This window comes from Oncorhynchus clarkii, unplaced genomic scaffold, assembly GCF_045791955.1.
Source record: "Oncorhynchus clarkii lewisi isolate Uvic-CL-2024 unplaced genomic scaffold, UVic_Ocla_1.0 unplaced_contig_8875_pilon_pilon, whole genome shotgun sequence".
NCBI lineage: Eukaryota > Metazoa > Chordata > Actinopteri > Salmoniformes > Salmonidae > Oncorhynchus > Oncorhynchus clarkii.
Genome location: NW_027258236.1, coordinates 1 through 18,714, shown reverse-complemented (window position 1 = coordinate 18,714; position 18,714 = coordinate 1). Strand labels below are relative to the sequence as shown.

The following is an 18,714-nucleotide window of genomic DNA, read 5'->3' as shown; positions in this document are numbered from 1 at the left end:
CAAACCTGGTGGCCAACTACAAGAAACGTCTGACCTCTGAATGCCAACAAGGGTTTTGCCACAAGTACTAAGTCATGTTTTGCAGAGGGTCAAATACTTATTTCCCTCATTAAAATGCAAATCATTTTCTAACATTTTTGACCTGTGTTTTTCTGGATTTTATTGTTATTCTGTCTCTCACTGTTCAAAGAAACCTACCATTAAAATTATAGACTGATCATTTCTCTGTCAGTGGGCAAACGTACAAAATCATCAGGGGATCAAATACTTTTTCCCCCTCACTGTATGTAGTGCACTACTTTTGACCAGGGCCCATAGGGAATAGGCTGCCATTTAGGATACAGACTTAATCATGGGGATATTGCTAGTAGCTACCACTGAAGCTTTTATTTCTTACTCTTCAAATTCACATCCAGATATCCCAGTCCTTTGATAAGGAGGAGCTGTCTGCCAAGGAGGAGAAAGAGAATGTGGAGAAACCAGAGAAGATGTCCAGGAAAATGCTGTCAAGAGGTGTGTGGGAGAATTGGCGGAGAGGTTGATTATCTTTGTGTTGAAAATAGTGAGAGAAAATATAATGGCCATCGCTGCCTTTCAGACAGACAGACACGGTTGTGTGTTACAATACAGGACCTTGGAGACATGTTGTGAGCTTTAGTCTAGAGAACTAATCAACTGATTCCGGAACATGGAGCTCTCTGAGAAATCTAATAGAATAGAATAGAATCCTAGGAGACTATGGGTGCGTTCGTAAATTCACTCTGGCTGTCTACTCCCGGTTTCAGAGCACTCACGTTGGAGTGTGCCAGAGCGCACAATAACCAATTTTTTTATTTACTAATGCACAACACCCGTTGAATATGAATATATTATATATGACCATTGTAAACGTAAGCCCAATTAGTGCATTCGGAAAGTATTCAGACCCCTTGGACTTTTTCCCACTTTTGTTACAACCTTATTCTAAAATGAATTTAATTGTTTTTTCCCCTCATCAATCTACACACTACCTGGTCCTCTTGTGTCTAGATTCCAGCCAGGACTACACAGACTCTACTGGAATAGACCTGCATGTGTTCCTGGTCAACACTCTAAAGAACAACCCCAGAGACAGAATGATGCTGTTGAAGTTGGAGCAGGACATTCTGGATTTTATCAGTAATAATGAGTAAGATATTTAATAAATACATTTATTGATTGATTTAATGTATTTTTATTAATTTATAGTTAATGCAATTTTATTTGAATTCAATTCTATAGTTGTATTATTTTAGCCTTTCAGTGAAGCTCATTCAGCTCTTGTGTTTCCTAGAAGCCAGAAGAGGAAATTCCCTCCCATGACTTCGTACCATAGAATGCTGCTACATCGAGTGGCTGCCTACTTTGGCATGGATCACAATGTTGACCCCACTGGGAAGTCTGTCATCATCAACAAAACTAGCAATACAAGAATGTATGTTTTTCAGTTGATACCAGTCAGTTTTAAAACATTTTAAAATACATTATTACTAAACCACAATAATACATTTTATTACATTCTATGAAGCTTAAATACATCAAATTGCTTTGAAAGTAGAAAGTATGTATTTGGTGTAGGTTTCCCCCCCCCCCCACTTCTCTAAACTTCCAGCAATGTAAATTGTCTTCCACAGACCAGATCAAAAATTCTCAGAACACATAAAAGACGACAAAACGGATGATTTCCAAAAACGCTACATTCTCAAAAGAGACAACGCCAGCTTCGACCGGGAAGACGGCATGGTAGGCCGTTTCTGTGTTCCAATCAAATGTCACGTTGTGTCCCTATTCTCTATATAGTGCCCTATGGGCCCTGGTCAACAGAAGTAAAGTATATAGGGAATAGTGTTCCATTTGGGATGCATCCTCAGCGATATGTCTTTGAGAGGGTGACAATCTGGTGCTTCTGGCTAGGCTAAGCTAAGCTGTGCGGAAGCTGCTGGCTAGGCTAAGCTGTGCGGAAGCTGCTGGCTAGGCTAAGCTGTGCGGAAGCTGCTGGCTAGGCTAAGCTGTGCGGAAGCTGCTGGCTAGGCTAAGTTGTGCGGAAGCTGCTGGCTAGGCTGAGCTGTGCGGAAGCTGCTGGCTAGGCTAAGTTGTGCATGTGCTTGCAGATACGAATGCGCCTGAAAGACGACAGGAGGAGCAAATCTATCGAGGAGAGGGAGGAAGACTATCAGAGAGCCAGGGACAGGATATTTGCACCAGATGTGAGATTTTGGCTAATCAATTTAGATTAATGATGCATTTGTGTTTATTATGAAGTAAAATATGGATAGGCTTTATGGACTGCAAATGACATTAAGTAAGACATTCAAATAGATGTATTTTTTTTTTCCACAGGGAGATCATTTCCATCTAGATGGAAGGTAAATATCATTCACATATCAGTTTAATTTGACACTTACAACATTTGTCTGGCTGGTTCAATGTGGACGGTTTGACTGGCTGGTCCAACGTGGACGGTTTGACTGGCTGGTCCAACGTGGACGGTTTGACTGGCTGGTTCAACGTGGACGGTTTGACTGGCTGGTTCAACGTGGACGGTTTGTCTGGCTGGTCCAACGTGGACGGTTTGTCTGGCTGGTCCAACGTGGACGGTTTGTCTGGCTGGTTCAACGTGGACGGTTTGTCTGGCTGGTTCAACGTGGACGGTTTGTCTGGCTGGTTCAACGTGGACGGTTTGTCTGGCTGGTTCAACGTGGACGGTTTGTCTGGCTGGTCCAACGTGGACGGTTTGTCTGGCTGGTTCAACGTGGACGGCTTGTCTGGCTGGTCCAACGTGGACGGTTTGTCTGGCTGGTCCAACGTGGCCGGTTTGTCTGGCTGGTCCAACGTGGCCGGTTTGACTGGCTGGTCCAACGTGGCCGGTTTGACTGGCTGGTCCAACGTGGCCGGTTTGACTGGCTGGTCCAACGTGGCCGGTTTGACTGGCTGGTCCAACGTGGACGGTTTGACTGGCTGGTCCAACGTGGACGGTTTGACTGGCTGGTCCAACGTGGACGGTTTGACTGGCTGGTCCAACGTGGACGGTTTGACTGGCTGGTCCAACGTGGACGGTTTGACTGGCTGGTCCAACGTGGACGGTTTGACTGGCTGGTCCAACGTGGACGGTTTGACTGGCTGGTCCAACGTGGACGGTTTGACTGGCTGGTCCAACGTGGACGGTTTGACTGGCTGGTCCAACGTGGACGGTTTGACTGGCTGGTCCAACGTGGACGGTTTGACTGGCTGGTCCAACGTGGACGGTTTGACTGGCTGGTCCAACGTGGACGGTTTGACTGGCTGGTCCAACGTGGACGGTTTGACTGGCTGGTCCAACGTGGACGGTTTGACTGGCTGGTCCAACGTGGACGGCTCGTCTGGCTGGTCCAATGTGGACGGGGTTTGTCTGGCTGGTCCAACGTGGACGGGGTTTGTCTGGCTGGTCCAACGTGGACGGTTTGACTGGCTGGTCCAACGTGGACGGTTTGACTGGCTGGTCCAACGTGGCCGGTTTGACTGGCTGGTTCAACGTGGACGGGTTTGACTGGCTGGTCCAACGTGGACGGGGTTTGACTGGCTGGTCCAACGTGGACGGCTCGTCTGGTTGGTCCAACGTGGATTCGATACCCTTTGATAATGTTGCATGGTCATCTCCCCATGCAGGAGCCCTGATGAAGAGGCTTGTATCAGCACACAACAGAGGCGGCAACTCTTCAGGTACTTCCTTTCTGTCACAGATCTCTCTCTCTCTCTCTCACACTCACTCACTCACACACACACACACACACACACACACACACATATCCACCCATTCCTTGTTTCCTCAGACTAGGGGACGGGCGGTCAGCCAGCAGTAGACAGAGCAGCTCTGAGAATGACCCCAAGAACTGTGATGCCCGGCCGTGGAGCAGCACTGATTCAGACAGCTCCAACCGTAACCTGAGGCCGACCATGACCAAGGCCAGCAGCTTCAGCAGCATCTCTGTCCTCATCAGAGGAGACAGCTCAGCCAGCAGCAAGAGCACCGGACGCCTCTCCAAAAACAGGCAAGTAATAGGGGGAGGGTGGGGGGGGGGGGGGGGCGCACTGGCTCATGCACACGTAGTCAAATGCACGTGCGAAGTATCGTGTCCAGTCTGCTTTGTTCCACAGCATAGTGAAGCACCTGTTTTAATAACAGAATGAACCCTAAGAATGGAAGAAAAAAAGTGTTCTGTGTCCATGACTACTGATTTACCCCAAGTGTGGTCAGTCACCCTTAGACAATGTGATACACTAGTTTCTGACTGACATGAGTTGGAATTGGTCCTTCACTGTGTGTCTGTGTGCACCATCCCTGTTTAATACAGGCATACTGGGGGAATGGAGACCCTGTTTTCTGTGTTTATGCTGTTTTGGTTCTTCCTCGTTCCTTGTCTTTTCGATCATCTTTTTGTTGTTGTTGCTGCCTCTGTTCTGGAGGCTTTTCCTCTTGGTTTCGTGTGATTCCATTTCCACAGTGCACTGACTGCGCCAGACAGCTTTTTTGCTAGAGTTTTTTCTTTAACGTTGTTTTTACGAAGACTGGGCTCACTTTGTGCAGCACAACATCAGCTCTGCTGCTACTTGGAGGCCATTTTGTGTTCCTGTTCGCTCTGTCCTGTGGCTCATCTCTTCTGCATGCAGTGCATGTCATCTTTTTGGTTCTTTGGCATCATTTCGCATCTTTTGGTTTTAGCATTTTTGGTTTTAGCTTTTTTTTCTAATTTTGTTAGTTTCCCCAATTTCTTTAAGCGCTGGTTGTTTTAGTTTGTGTAGAAAACATGAAGAATGATGGTCATCACAATTCTGAATTCATTGGCTTTTACTGTTGGCAAGACAGAGAGACGTGTTTCTCTCCTCTCCAGTAATACGTCCAGAGACCAAACTGGAGCCCAGTTTTCCTCTTTTCTGTCCAGATTTCAAAGCTCCTGATGGCTTTGCTTTTGACATGAAATATTAGAGGTTTGCGTACGTGCCAGAAGACCAGCTTTGACGTTCTACACCAGGAAAAGTTGTCTGTGGGTTGCATTACTGACAAACTAATAACATGTTTGTGGTTATACTATGTGGACCACTTACATTACACTTTGTGGGCATCTTGCATGAGCCCCTATCGAGGGACAAATATCACCTATAGCCAATGAATTCACTCACCGTGTGTCCCACTTTTGAATGGACCAATGGCTATGCTGCTTCTACCCCTGTTACCGCAGAAGTGACCAATAGCTGTCGCCCTTGTACCCCTGCCCAGAGGCTGGCTGTGCATGTGTTACAAGCCACTGCCTCTATTTTTACGTTTTATTTAACTAGGCAAGTCAGTTAAGAACAGATTCTAATTTACAATGAGGGTTACACCTATAGGACGCCTTTCTTGATCCTCTCTGTAGGACTTTTAGTGATCTTTTCATCCCTCCCTCCTCTAGGTTCTGAGTCTTCTAATAGTGTAGGGTCTTCTACGAGTTCCATCTCTCGCCCCCAAGTACTCCACCTGCCTCTCCCTGTCCCAGCTGCTCTAACCCAGGCAGCCGGCCCTGTCGGGGCCCCAGCACCGTGCTACCTACACCCTCCTCCTCCTCTGCGTCCTCCGCTGCCACGGCCCCCAGCAGTAGTAGAACTTCTGTACACTATGATCGGGGCAGCAGGAATGTCCCGGCGCCTGCATCCGGCCCAGCGCCAACCCAGGCCACTGCTAATGCTACTAGTTACTATTTGCTTCCTCCGGAAGCCACAGGGATACCGCCTGGCAGTATACTGGTCAACCCACACACAGGTTGGTATCTTCTGATCAGGGTTGTTCCTCGTCCCTCAGTTCATATAGGCTGGATTGGCTTGTCTCTGTGTGCTGTCTTTATTTTGGGTTTGATGTGATGTTTTATTCCTGGTTGGTTTTGATCATAGTTCTTGTAAAACAAACTTCTTATTCAGTCTATAAGTCTGTCTGCTCTTCTCTTAGACTGTTGCTGAAATTGCCATAAACTACATATTTTGTTTTGGGTCAAATTTTTAAAACTGTGTATATATTCATGGTTTAGTCATTATTCAGGATACATGTTACTATAGCATAACTCCTATTGACTAAATTATACTCAAATGTCCTACACTGTCCTATACTGCAGGGCTGTCCAACCCTCTTCCTGGAGATGTACTGTCCTGTAGGTTTTCAGTCCAACCCTCTTCATGGGGATCTACTGTCCTGTAGGTTTTCAGTCCAACCCTCTTCCTGGAGATCTACTGTCCTGTAGGTTTTGGCCTGAAAACCCACAGGATGATAGATCTCCAGGAAGAGGGTTGGACTGAAAACCCACAGGACGGTAGATCTCCAGGAAGAGGGTTGGACTGAAAACCCACAGGATGGTAGATCTCAAGGAAGAGGGTTGGACTGAAAACCCACAGGACGGTAGATCTCCAGGAAAAGGGTTGGGCAGCCCTGGTCTACAGTGTATCTAAGTTTGTTGTTCCCCACCTGCAGGCCAACCCTTTGTGAACCCTGACGGCAGTGCTGTGGTCTACAACCCCTCGATGACCTCACAGCAAGGTGGGAGGAGCCAGCAGCCCTTGGCCCCTCCCCTACCGCCCCCAGCCCCGCACCAGCCAGCCAATCACGTCCTCTCCCAGGTCAGTCAATGAGTCGACAGCTCATGTATCCCTTCTTTCTCCAGAAAGCCCATTCACTCCCTGCATGCAGTCATTTCTTTACTCTACCTGTTCTCAATTAATATAGTAGATTAGAATCCATCATTTTTAATTCATGCCTCCTAATTTTCCAGAGAACATTCATCATCTACGAGCTAGGGCTGAGTGAATTATCCAGATATCAATCAGGTTCAATTAATTGTGATATTAATCAGCCAGCTCTAGTTCCTCCTATTCAATCACCTCTGACTTCTTAACTTAATGGAGGTCTCTCTCCTCTCTTTCCCTCTGTTCTGTCCTTTTCTCCTCCTTCAGCCGGTTCGGCATCTCCAGCCCTCTGCTCCACAGCCGATCCAGTACTCAACCATCTCTTACCCTCCTCCTCAGTTCCTGCCACTCTCCTCTAACCAACAATACACTTTGGTACCTATCAATCCTCTCTCTCTCCCACCTGTCTGTTTCTGTCCAGTTCCCTCTTCAGCACCTTGTCACTTAATTAGGTGATCTTTTATAAGACATGGTCGTGACGTGTGTTAATTCCAGACGTGTATATTTTTATACAGAATCTTTGATGTAATGTATGATGGAAAGCCATCTTTATCTGGGAAGACTTTGTGATTGAATAAGTGTTCAGCAGGGTCCTGGATCATGTTCATTAGGCAGAAGACATTTGAAACCAGCAGTTTATCCAATGGGAACCCAGAACCTTGTTTTCTGTTGCAAAATGTCTTGCAACTGAGTGCTTGTTGAACATGACCCTGTTTGCCCTATGACCCTGTTAGGTAGAACATGACCCTGTTTGCCCTATGACCCTGTTAGGTAGAACATGACCCTGTTTGCCCTATGACCCTGTTAGGTAGAACATGACCCTGTTTGCCCTATGACCCTGTTAGGTAGAACATGACCCTATTTGCCCTATGACCCAGTTCGGTAGAACATGACCCTGTTTGCCCTATGGCCCAGTTCGGTAGAACATGACCCTATTTGCCCTATGGCCCAGTTCGGTAGAACATGACCCTATTTGCCCTATGACCCAGTTCGGTAGAACATGACCCTGTTTGCCCTATGACCCAGTTCGGTGGAACATGGCCCCGTTACCCAGTTAGGTTGAACATGGCCCAGTTAGGTTGAACATGGCCCAGTTAGGTTGAACATGGCCCAGTTAGGTTGAACATGGCCCAGTTAGGTTGAACATGGCCCAGTTAGGTTGAACATGGCCCAGTTAGGTTGAACATGGCCCAGTTAGGTTGAACATGGCCCAGTTAGGTTGAACATGGCCCCGTTAGGTTGAACATGGCCCCGTTAGGTTGAACATGGCCCCGTTACCCAGTGAGGTTGAACATGGCCCCGTTACCCAGTGAGGTTGAACATGGCCCCGTTACCCAGTGAGGTTGAACATGGCCCCGTTACCCAGTGAGGTTGAACATGGCCCCGTTACCCAGTGAGGTTGAACATGGCCCCGTTACCCAGTGAGGTTGAACAGGGCCCCGTTACCCAGTGAGGTTGAACAGGGCCCCGTTACCCAGTGAGGTTGAACAGGGCCCCGTTACCCAGTGAGGTTGAACAGGGCCCCGTTACCCAGTGAGGTTGAACAGGGCCCCGTTACCCAGTGAGGTTGAACAGGGCCCCGTTACCCAGTGAGGTTGAACAGGGCCCCGTTACCCAGTGAGGTTGAACAGGGCCCCGTTACCCAGTGAGGTTGAACAGGGCCCCGTTACCCAGTGAGGTTGAACAGGGCCCCGTTACCCAGTGAGGTGGAACAGGGCCCCGTTACCCAGTGAGGTGGAACAGGGCCCCGTTACCCAGTGAGGTGGAACAGGGCCCCGTTACCCAGTGAGGTGGAACAGGGCCCCGTTACCCAGTGAGGTGGAACAGGGCCCCGTTACCCAGTGAGGTGGAACAGGGCCCCGTTACCCAGTGAGGTGGAACAGGACCCTGTTTGCCCTATGACCCGGTTAGGTGGAACATGGCCCAGTTAGGTTGAACATGGCCCAGTTAGGTTGAACATGGCCCCGTTACCCAGTTAGGTTGAACATGGCCCCGTTACCCAGTTAGGTTGAACATGGCCCCGTTACCCAGTTAGGTTGAACATGGCCCCGTTACCCAGTGAGGTTGAACATGGCCCCGTTACCCAGTGAGGTTGAACATGGCCCCGTTACCCAGTGAGGTTGAACATGGCCCCGTTACCCAGTGAGGTTGAACATGGCCCCGTTACCCAGTGAGGTTGAACATGGCCCCGTTACCCAGTGAGGTTGAACATGGCCCCGTTACCCAGTGAGGTTGAACATGGCCCCGTTACCCAGTGAGGTTGAACATGGCCCCGTTACCCAGTGAGGTTGAACATGGCCCCGTGGGGTTGAACATGGCCCCGTGAGGTTGAACATGGCCCCGTGAGGTTGAACATGGCCCCGTGAGGTTGAACATGGCCCCGTGAGGTTGAACATGGCCCCGTGAGGTTGAACATGGCCCCGTGAGGTTGAACATGGCCCCGTGAGGTTGAACATGGCCCCGTGAGGTTGAACATGGCCCCGTGAGGTTGAACATGGCCCAGTGAGGTTGAACATGGCCCAGTGAGGTTGAACATGGCCCAGTGACTCAGTGAGGTTGAACATGGCCCAGTTACTCAGTTAGGTTGAACATGGCCCAGTTAGGTTGAACATGGCCCAGTTACTCAGTTAGGTTCAACATGCCCAGTTATCAGTTAGGTTGAACATGGCCCAGTTACTCAGTTAGGTGGAACATGGCCCAGTTACTCAGTTAGGTGGAACATGGCCCATTTACTCAGTTAGGTGGAACATGGCCCCGGTTTGGTGGAACTTGGCCCCAGTTTGGTGGAACATGGCCCCGGTTAGGTGGAACATGGCCCCGGTTAGGTGGAACATGGCCCCGTTACCCAGTTAGTCCTGTGATCCTGTTAGCCCTGTGACCCGGTTTGGTGGAACATGGCCCCGGTTAGGTGGAACATGGCCCAGTTACTCGGTTAGGTGGAAGATGGCCCCGGTTAGGTGGAACATGGCCCCGTTACCCAGTTAGTCCTGTTAGCCCTGTGACCCGGTTTGGTGGAACATGGCCCCGGTTAGGTGGAACATGGCCCAGTTACTCGGTTAGGTGGAAGATGGCCCCGGTTAGGTGGAACATGGCCCCGTTACCCAGTTAGCCCTGTCATCCAGGTTAAGGGAGGGTTGGCCGTCATTGTAAAATAAGAATTTGTTCTTAACTGACTTGCTTAGTAAAATAAAGGTTAGATAAAACAGCCCTTATTGCCCTGGTAGGTGGACTAGATCGGGATGCGTTCTGTTAGGTAGACTGATCGGGACGTTTTGCTAGGTAGACTAGATCGGGATGCGTTCTGCTAGGTAGACTAGATCGGGATGTGTTCTGTTAGGTAGACTAGATCGGGATGCGTTCTGTTAGGTGGACTAGATCGGGATGCGTTCTGTTAGGTAGACTAGATCGGGCTGCGTTCTGTTAGGTAGACTAGATTAGGCTGCGTTCTGTTAGGTAGACTAGATCGGGCTGCGTTCTGCTAGGTAGACTAGATTAGGCTGCGTTCTGTTAGGTGGACTAGATTAGGCTGCGTTCTGTTAGGTAGACTAGATCGGGCTGCGTTCTGTTAGGTAGACTAGATTAGGCTGCGTTCTGTTAGGTAGACTAGATTGGGATGCGTTCTGCTAGGTAGACTAGATTGGGATGCGTTCTGTTAGGTAGACTAGATCGGGATGCGTTCTGCTAGGTAGACTAGATCGGGATGCGTTCTGCTAGGTAGACTAGATCGGGATGCGTTCTGCTAGGTAGACTAGATCGGGCTGCGTTCTGTTAGGTAGACTAGATCGGGCTGCGTTCTGTTAGGTAGACTAGATTGGGATGCGTTCTGCTAGGTAGACTAGATTGGGCTGCGTTCTGCTAGGTAGACTAGATCGGGATGCGTTCTGTTAGGTAGACTAGATCGGGCTGCGTTCTGTTAGGTAGACTAGATCGGGATGCGTTCTGTTAGGTAGACTAGATCGGGCTGCGTTCTGCTAGGTAGACTAGATCGGGCTGCGTTCTGCTAGGTAGACTAGATCGGGATGCGTTCTGCTAGGTAGACTAGATTGGGATGCGTTCTGCTAGGTAGACTAGATCGGGATGCGTTCTGCTAGGTAGACTAGATCGGGCTGCGTTCTGCTAGGTAGACTAGATCGGGATGCGTTCTGCTAGGTAGACTAGATCGGGATGCGTTCTGCTAGGTAGACTAGATCGGGATGCGTTCTGCTAGGTAGACTAGATCGGGATGCGTTCTGTTAGGTAGACTAGATCGGGCCGCGTTCTGCTAGGTAGACTAGATCGGGCCGCGTTCTGCTAGGTGGACTTCTGCTAGATCGGGCTGCGTTCTGCTAGGTGGACTAGATCGGGCCGCGTAGGTGGACTAGATCGGGCCGCGTTCTGCTAGGTGGACTAGATCGGGCCGCGTTCTGCTAGGTGGACTCAGATCGGGCCGCGTTCTGCTAGGTGGACTAGATCGGGCCGCGTTCTGTCAGGTGGACTAGATCGGGATGCGTTCTGTCAGGTGGACTAGATCGGGCCGCGTTCTGTTAGGTGGACTAGATCGGGTTGCGTTCTGTTAGGTGGACTAGATCGGGCTGCGTTCTGTTAGGTGGACTAGATCGGGTTAGGTGGACTAGATCGGGCTGCGTTCTGCGGTAGACTAGATCTGCGTTCTGCTAGGTAGACTAGATCGGGCTGCGTTCTGCTAGGTAGACTAGATCGGGCCGTGTTCTGCTAGGTAGACTAGATCGGGCTGCGTTCTGTTGTCCTCCTTTCCTGACCTGCTTTCACCCAACACATCCCTCTATGGCTGATTTACTGACAGTTTGTAATCATTAATTCAATACCAGATGTTGAATAATCCATGAGTAGATACGCTAAACTTCCAATTTCCTGCCACTGAACAGCTTGTCGTAGATGACCTAGACTGAGGTAGCCTACTCTGGTGCTATAAATACCCTGTTTGGGTTCCCTGGGTGGTGTTCAGCATCAAACGGTAGAAAACTGATTGAAACGGAGAGAGACGACTAGAACTTGGCTCCAATAAGACACGTTCATTTTCTGTTTCAGAATGTTTTGCTACGGTGTGCCCTAATAAATATGACCCTAATGATTTGGTCCCTGGTCTTGATGCACGTTGCCTCTGGCCCTGTCTGTTGATTTGATTGGATTGGACCATTATAAAGGACTTGTCCAGACAGTACACATGTTGTTTTCAGCATTGTTCTCTCCCCACAGCAAGAAGGGCTGGCTGCCCAGTTCAGCCAGATGAGTGTGGTGCGCCAGGCGTCCAGCGACGTCACTAACGGCGGCCCCCACCCTGCCATGTACCCCTCGGGCCCTGTGGTGCTCCAGGCCCCCCTGCAGCACCAGCAGACTGGCTACATGGTGGCCCCTCCAGGGCCCCCTGTGGTGGGGCAAACCCAGGTCTACCCCGGCCCTGCACACCCTATGAGCCAGCCGGTCATGCAGCAGCAGCAGGGCTACATGCCACAGCAGGTACAACAGTTACAGTCACTCACATGATCAGTCAACACACCATCTCATGGCATCGTCTACTTCCTACCTACTTGTTGGTCTCAGTCTCCTTCAGTAATATCAGTGATCTTATCCAGAGATGATCACAATCTAGATTGACCTCAGATCCTCTCTGAGAAAAGTGTTCAGAATCCAAGGTGACCAGAGAAACTCTTGTCTGCTCGTTGTCCTTCCTCTCCTGTAGATGCACACATGTTACTGTGCTCCAGCCCAGGACCCCCACTCCCACTGCAACCAGCACTATCGCCCTGTCAGCCCCGTGCACTACACCAGCCCCCAGACCCAGCCTCTTCCCCAGCAGCCAGGTAAACACACACACTGCTCTCTCTCTGTGTTTGTCTTGATTAACTGAGCTGTCTCCCAGTGAGCTGCAGTATTCTGTTTCTCTGCACCCTGGGGGGACACAGTTGTTATCTACAGCCTCCTGCCTCAACACAGCTCTGTTTTACTGGTTGTTAGCTACAGCCTCCTGCCTCAACACAGCTCTGTTTTACTGGTTGTTAGCTACAGCCTCCTGCCTCAACACAGCTCTGTTTTACTGGTTGTTAGCTACAGCCTCCTGCCTCAACACAGCTCCTTTTTACTGGTTGTTAGCTACAGCCTCCTGCCTCAACACAGCTCTGTTTTACTGGTTGTTAGCTACAGCCTCCTGCCTCAACACAGCTCCTTTTTACTGGTTGCCTCCTGCTGAACGCAGCACTGTGGCCATTTACTGGCTTTAATGTGGAGGAATGCTACTCTATCGTCTGTCGGGGGAATTAGGAGGCATCTCTTGGGGCTGAGCAGAGGGACAAATTAGGCTATATACTGTCTACTAGTGCATAAACAGTAGAATATCCAGACACAGTGAAAATAATGACTGTTTACAAACCACTTGCATAAGGAAGTTGCTTCTGCAATTAAACAGTTTTGCTGAAGGCTTCAGTATAAATGATGCTTGTGGGAATTGAACCTACAACCTCACCACACTCTTAGCTCAGCCACACTGGACCACAGGGGTGTTGATGGGAAAACCTGGAGTCTGGACTGGACCACAGAGGTGTTGGATGATGTTGGTGATGAAGACCAGGAGTCTGGACTGGAACACAGAGGTGTTAGATGATGAAGACCAGGAGTCTGGACTGGAACACAGAGGTGTTGGTGATGAAGACCAGGAGTCTGGACTGGAACACAGAGGTGTTGGTGATGAATACCTGGGGTCTGGACTGGAACACAGAGGTGTTGGTGATGAATACCTGGAAATCGGAGTGGCAGAATGCGGGGCCGGGATGCTGTCTGAGAGTTCTATGATTCTCACAGTGAACCGGTCTCTTTTTCAGCCCCTCACTTCTCTTCAGTCTCTCACTCTTCTCTCCTCCAGCGGTCTCTATTCAGCCCCTCAACTCTTCTTCTCCAGCGGCCATAATGATGATTACTTCCTGTTCCTTCAGGGTCGTCATCTGTGTTATTACAATGTGTCTTTTGGGAACTGTTCAGTCCTGCAGATTACAACATAAAGGCACACTGACAATAGGCATAAAGCACCTGTTAGCTACTTCCTATTTCACCTGCTGTACCAAGGCAATCCAATCTGTTCTGTGTGTGCTCAGGTGGAATGGTGTGTGGGGGATATAATGGGAGAGTCATTTCATGCTTGGTTTGTGAGCAGAGGTCTGGAGAGAGACTGGAGGGCGGTCAAAATAGTGTCCCGCTCCTTCACATATGAAACCATTCATTGTCTATTGGTCTCGTCTTGTTCCACTTTTCCTCATTGGGGCTAAAGAATGTTCCGGTCACCTTTTTTACAAAAGGCCGACGACGACTAATGCGGTCCCTGGATTTCTCTGTGAGAAGCAGCAGGCTGTAACCTTGACATTCAGCTGTCCACTATGGAACAAGCACTACTATTTCCAGCACCGTTTTGACTTTGCTAGTGAGACCACCCTTTTGACGTTGCTAGAGAGACCACCCTTTTGACGTTGCTAGAGAGACCACCCTTTTGACGTTGCTAGAGACCGCCCTTTTGACGTTGCTAGAGAGACCGCCCTTTTGACGTTGCTAGAGAGACCGCCCTTTTGACGCGAGAGACCGCCCTTTTGACGTTGCTAGAGAGACCACCCTTTTGACGTTGCTAGAGAGACCGCCCTTTTGACGTTGCTAGAGAGACCGCCCTTTTGACGTTGCTAGAGAGACCGCCCTTTTGACGTTGCTAGAGAGACCGCCCTTTTGACGTTGCTAGAGAGACCGCCCTTTTGGCGTTGCTAGAGAGACCGCCCTTTTGGCGTTGCTAGAGAGACCGCCCTTTTGGCGTTGCTAGAGAGACCGCCCTTTTGGCGTTGCTAGAGAGACCGCCCTTTTGGCGTTGCTAGAGAGACCGCCCTTTTGGCGTTGCTAGAGGGATCATCTCCCAAGACAACAGAGGCATATTAAATATGTTTCTCATTTCACTTGGGCTCATTCATTCATAGTCGTTGTGAATAGGATTAATGGCACCATTTTGTTTAAAAACAATGAATTTAAATGTTCTACATCTCACTAGATTATTTCAATAGAAGTGAATTGTAACGTCCTAATGTTACTGAAGGTTACCATGCTGTGATGCCAAATCCGCCCCAAGGCCCTCCGCATCAGAACCTGGTGAACAACCAGCAGCACAGCAATATGGGAAATCACATGACAGCCTTCATGGTCCAGTACCCTTCAATGCCGTCTTATCAGGTACGTTCTTATTGGCTTATCATTATTAAACTGTTGGGTTTTAAATAAAGAAAAAAATAGATTTGTCCTTTCCTTTTGCTTTGACATGGTTTGATCTGGCTCTTGTGAACATCTTGCTCTTGTGAACATCTTGCTCTTGTGAACATCTTGCTCTTGTGAACATCTTTGCCTGACTGAAAATCTTATAATTAGATCAACCGAACTCTGAAATGTTAAATAGTTTGAGGATTGTATTGAAAAGAGATTTGAAAGGGATCCGACATCAGATGTCTGTATCAATTGTAAATGTAAAAAAATAAACACTCCTGCTTAATCCTGTTCTTCCATATGGTCTGTGTGCGTGGTGCAGGTATCAATGCCCCAGGGGTCTCAGAACATGCCTCCACATCAGCAGGCATGTCAACAGCCCATGATGATCCAGAGCCATCCAAGCCAAGCTCCCATGGCCATGTCAGGCATGCAGGTTTACTACAGTGTCATGCCCCCAAATCAACACAGCACCATGAGGTAGGAACTGAGCTGTTCTGTTGTTGACAGTAGGAAGATGGACTGTGTATTAACTAGTCTAAGTGTTAGGTCTGTAATCTGGTACTGTTTCATATTCCAAAGTAGTTCAACGTTGATGAAAGTGGCACAGATACTGATGTACCAACCAAACTGCCAACACCATTTACAACAGTCCATTATAGTAGCTAGACTCTATAGAGGCCCCCCCGTTCCCCCCCAGGGCCATAGTTCTCCTATAGTGTGGTTGATGAAGGGAGTTATTGCTGGTGTAGAAACCGGTCCTCATGGGAGCTGAGGTGTACTATTAAGACTGGGCTGCACTGCACCTGTCAGCCTTATAAATCATCCTCCAGACTGCCCTACTAACAGACTCCTCTGAGCTGAAAGTGACCTCCAGACTGCCCTACTAACAAACTGAGCTGAAAGTGACCTCCAGACTGCCCTAGACTCCTCTGAGCTGAAAGTGACCTCCAGACTGCCCTACTAACAGACTCCACTGAGCTGAAAGTGACCTCCAGACTGCCCTACTAACAAACTCCACTGAGCTGAAAGTGACCTCCAGACTGCCCTACTAACAGAAACTCCTCTGAGCTGAAAGTGACCTCCAGACTGCCCTACTAACAAACTCCACTGAGCTGAAAGTGACCTCCAGACTGCCCTACTAACAAACTCCACTGAGCTGAAAGTGACCTCCAGACTGCCCTACTAACAAACTCCACTCAGCTGAAAGTGACCTCCAGACTGCCCTACTAACAGAAACTCCTCTGAGCTGGCCAAGTGACCTCCAGACTGCCCTACTAACAAACTCCACTGAGCTGAAATTGACTTCCCTCCCTGTTGTACTGGTTCCTCGATTCCGCCCCACAGCATCAGTACTGTCAGTGTTAATATTAAGTGTCCCAAATAAAACCCTATTCCCTATATAGTGCACTACTTTTAACCAGAGCCCTATGGGTACAGTACCAGGCAGCTGTAATGTCATCCTTCAGTCTGATGACAGAGTGATTCAGGTCATAAAGAGGAAATTAATCACATGTTTGTTTTTCTCATGGACTGTCACCGTTAATCAGAGATCATTAACCTACCTTTAATACAAGACTCTTTCTGAAACATTGTGTTGGGGCTCTTTTTAAGGGAGACTTTGAGAGCAAATATAAAGTGGCTGGCTGCTAGTGCTATCAATGTCTTTTAATGGATGCCTCATAGAGCTCCATAAATATATTGACTAAGCAAGTGTCTCCACAGTCCATCGATGGGTTTCTTACCTCCTCCTGGGGCAGAGCAGATGCAGTTTCCCCGGGCTTCGTCTCCGTGTGGAACCCAGCAGCTACCAGGACAGCAGTGCTCAGGTAACATTACCTCTCAGCAACACCAAGGTCGTGGGTTCAATTCCCCCCGGGATCACACACATACTAAAATAGATACCGTTCGCTTTGAAAGACCCTTAAGTATGAGATTTGGAACCATTGAAATGGTTTTCCTGCCTTGTGTGTCCTGTCCATCCGAGGATGGAAACGTTCCTTTGACAATGAAACTGTGATTTTGACGTTGTTGTTGTAACTGTGTGTAGGTGTGCTCCCCGGTCCTCACAGTGGTGGGATGGTGATGATGCAGCTGACCCTGCCCCCTAACCACCAGCCCAGAGCCCACTCCCCTCCACAGTGGAAACACAACAGATACTACAGTCTGGATCACACACGCAGCCAGAGGTCCTCAGAACAACTAAACAACTCACAGGTAACTACTTATAACAACTAGGTAACTAACAGGTTACCCAGAACTCAGAACAACTAGACAACTAACAGGTAACTACTGAGCTGCTGATAATTAGACATAACCAGTCAGGAGTCTTTGTAATATTCTGCAAGTTGGGGAGAGGGCAGGATCAGCCTGGGGAGAGGGCAGGATCAGCCTGGGGGAGAGGGCAGGATCAGCCTGGGGGAGAGGGCAGGATCAGCCTGGGGGAGAGGGCAGGATCAGCCTGGGGGAGAGGGCAGGATCAGCCTGGGGGAGAGGGCAGGATCAGCCTGGGAGAGAGGGCAGGATCAGCCTGGGGGAGAGGGCAGGATCAGCCTGGGGGAGAGGGCAGGATCAGCCTGGAGAGGGCAGGATCAGCCTGGGGGAGAGGGCAGGATCAGCCTGGGGGAGAGGGCAAGATCAGCCTGGGGGAGAGGGGGCAGGGGGAGAGGGGGCAGGATCAGCCTGGGGGAGAGGGGGCAGGATCAGCCTGGGGGAGAGGGGGCAGGATCAGCCTGGGGGAGAGGGGCAGGATCAGCCTGAGGGAGAGGGGGCAGGATCAGCCTGAGGGAGAGGGGGCAGGATCAGCCTGAGGGAGAGGGGGCAGGATCAGCCTGGGGAGAGGGGGCAGGATCAGCCTGGGGGAGAGGGGGCAGGATCAGCCTGGGGAGAGAGGGGCAGGATCAGCCTGGGGAGAGGGGGCAGGATCAGCCTGGGGGAGAGGGGGCAGGATCAGCCTGGGGGAGAGGGGGCAGGATCAGCCTGGGGAGAGGGGCAGGATGACTGATCTACACCTCTTGCATCCCCAAAAACTGCTCATTGTGTTATCAAGATAAGCGACTCCGAGCATCTTGCTCAGGCCCGTCTCTTCAAACTAGGGATACACTTTCCCTCCGATGGACTATATATATATATATATATATATATATAAGGGTTTCTATGTCCCCTCTGACCCCCACCTCTCTGTCCCTCCTTTTTTGCCTCTGTCCTATAGAACAGTCCCCAGGCTGGGTGGCCCCAGCACACCTCCAGCCCAGCCCCAAGCCCCAACCCACCAACTCACCTCCATAAAGAACCTCCGCTCGGCCGGCCTCACCCCCATCCCCATAATGACCCAGTTCCCCAGACCCTTCGGCCCAGGGCAGGCAGTGGACGGCAGATACCCATTGCTGGGTCAACCCCTCCAGTACAACCCTGCCATCAGGCCTCCGCTGATCCATGGCACACACCACATGATCCCCAACCACCACCACGTGAGTCCTCAGAACACACACACACACACACACACCACATGATCCCCAACCACCACCACGTGAGTCCTCAGAACACACACACACACCACATGATCCCCAACCACCACCACGTGAGTCCTCAGAACACACACACACACCACATGATCCCCAACCACCACCATGTGAGTCCTCAGAACACACACACACACCACATGATCCCCAACCACCACCACGTGAGTCCTCAGAACACACACACACACACCACATGATCCCCAACCACCAAGTGAGTCCTCAGAACACACACACACACACACACACACACACC

The 18,714-nt window shown here is 49.8% G+C and overlaps 1 protein-coding gene across 1 annotated transcript in view; it reads left to right on the top strand.

The window, feature by feature from the left end:
* LOC139396220 (R3H domain-containing protein 1-like) overlaps nt 1-18,410 on the top strand; it is a gene marked incomplete at its 3' end in the record, with an annotated part of 47,064 nt that extends 28,654 nt beyond the window's left edge. Inside the window, 20 exon segments of the mRNA XM_071143358.1 lie at nt 417-513; nt 1,030-1,168; nt 1,313-1,453; nt 1,653-1,761; nt 2,130-2,225; nt 2,359-2,384; nt 3,664-3,717; nt 3,828-4,045; nt 5,445-5,555; nt 5,558-5,791; nt 6,491-6,636; nt 6,970-7,077; nt 11,917-12,177; nt 12,401-12,521; nt 14,780-14,913; nt 15,263-15,420; nt 16,666-16,769; nt 16,991-17,157; nt 18,152-18,163; nt 18,195-18,410. Coding sequence (XP_070999459.1) covers nt 417-513; nt 1,030-1,168; nt 1,313-1,453; nt 1,653-1,761; nt 2,130-2,225; nt 2,359-2,384; nt 3,664-3,717; nt 3,828-4,045; nt 5,445-5,555; nt 5,558-5,791; nt 6,491-6,636; nt 6,970-7,077; nt 11,917-12,177; nt 12,401-12,521; nt 14,780-14,913; nt 15,263-15,420; nt 16,666-16,769; nt 16,991-17,157; nt 18,152-18,163; nt 18,195-18,410 — 2,652 coding nt within the window.
* Nucleotides 18,411-18,714: the final 304 nt, after the last annotated feature.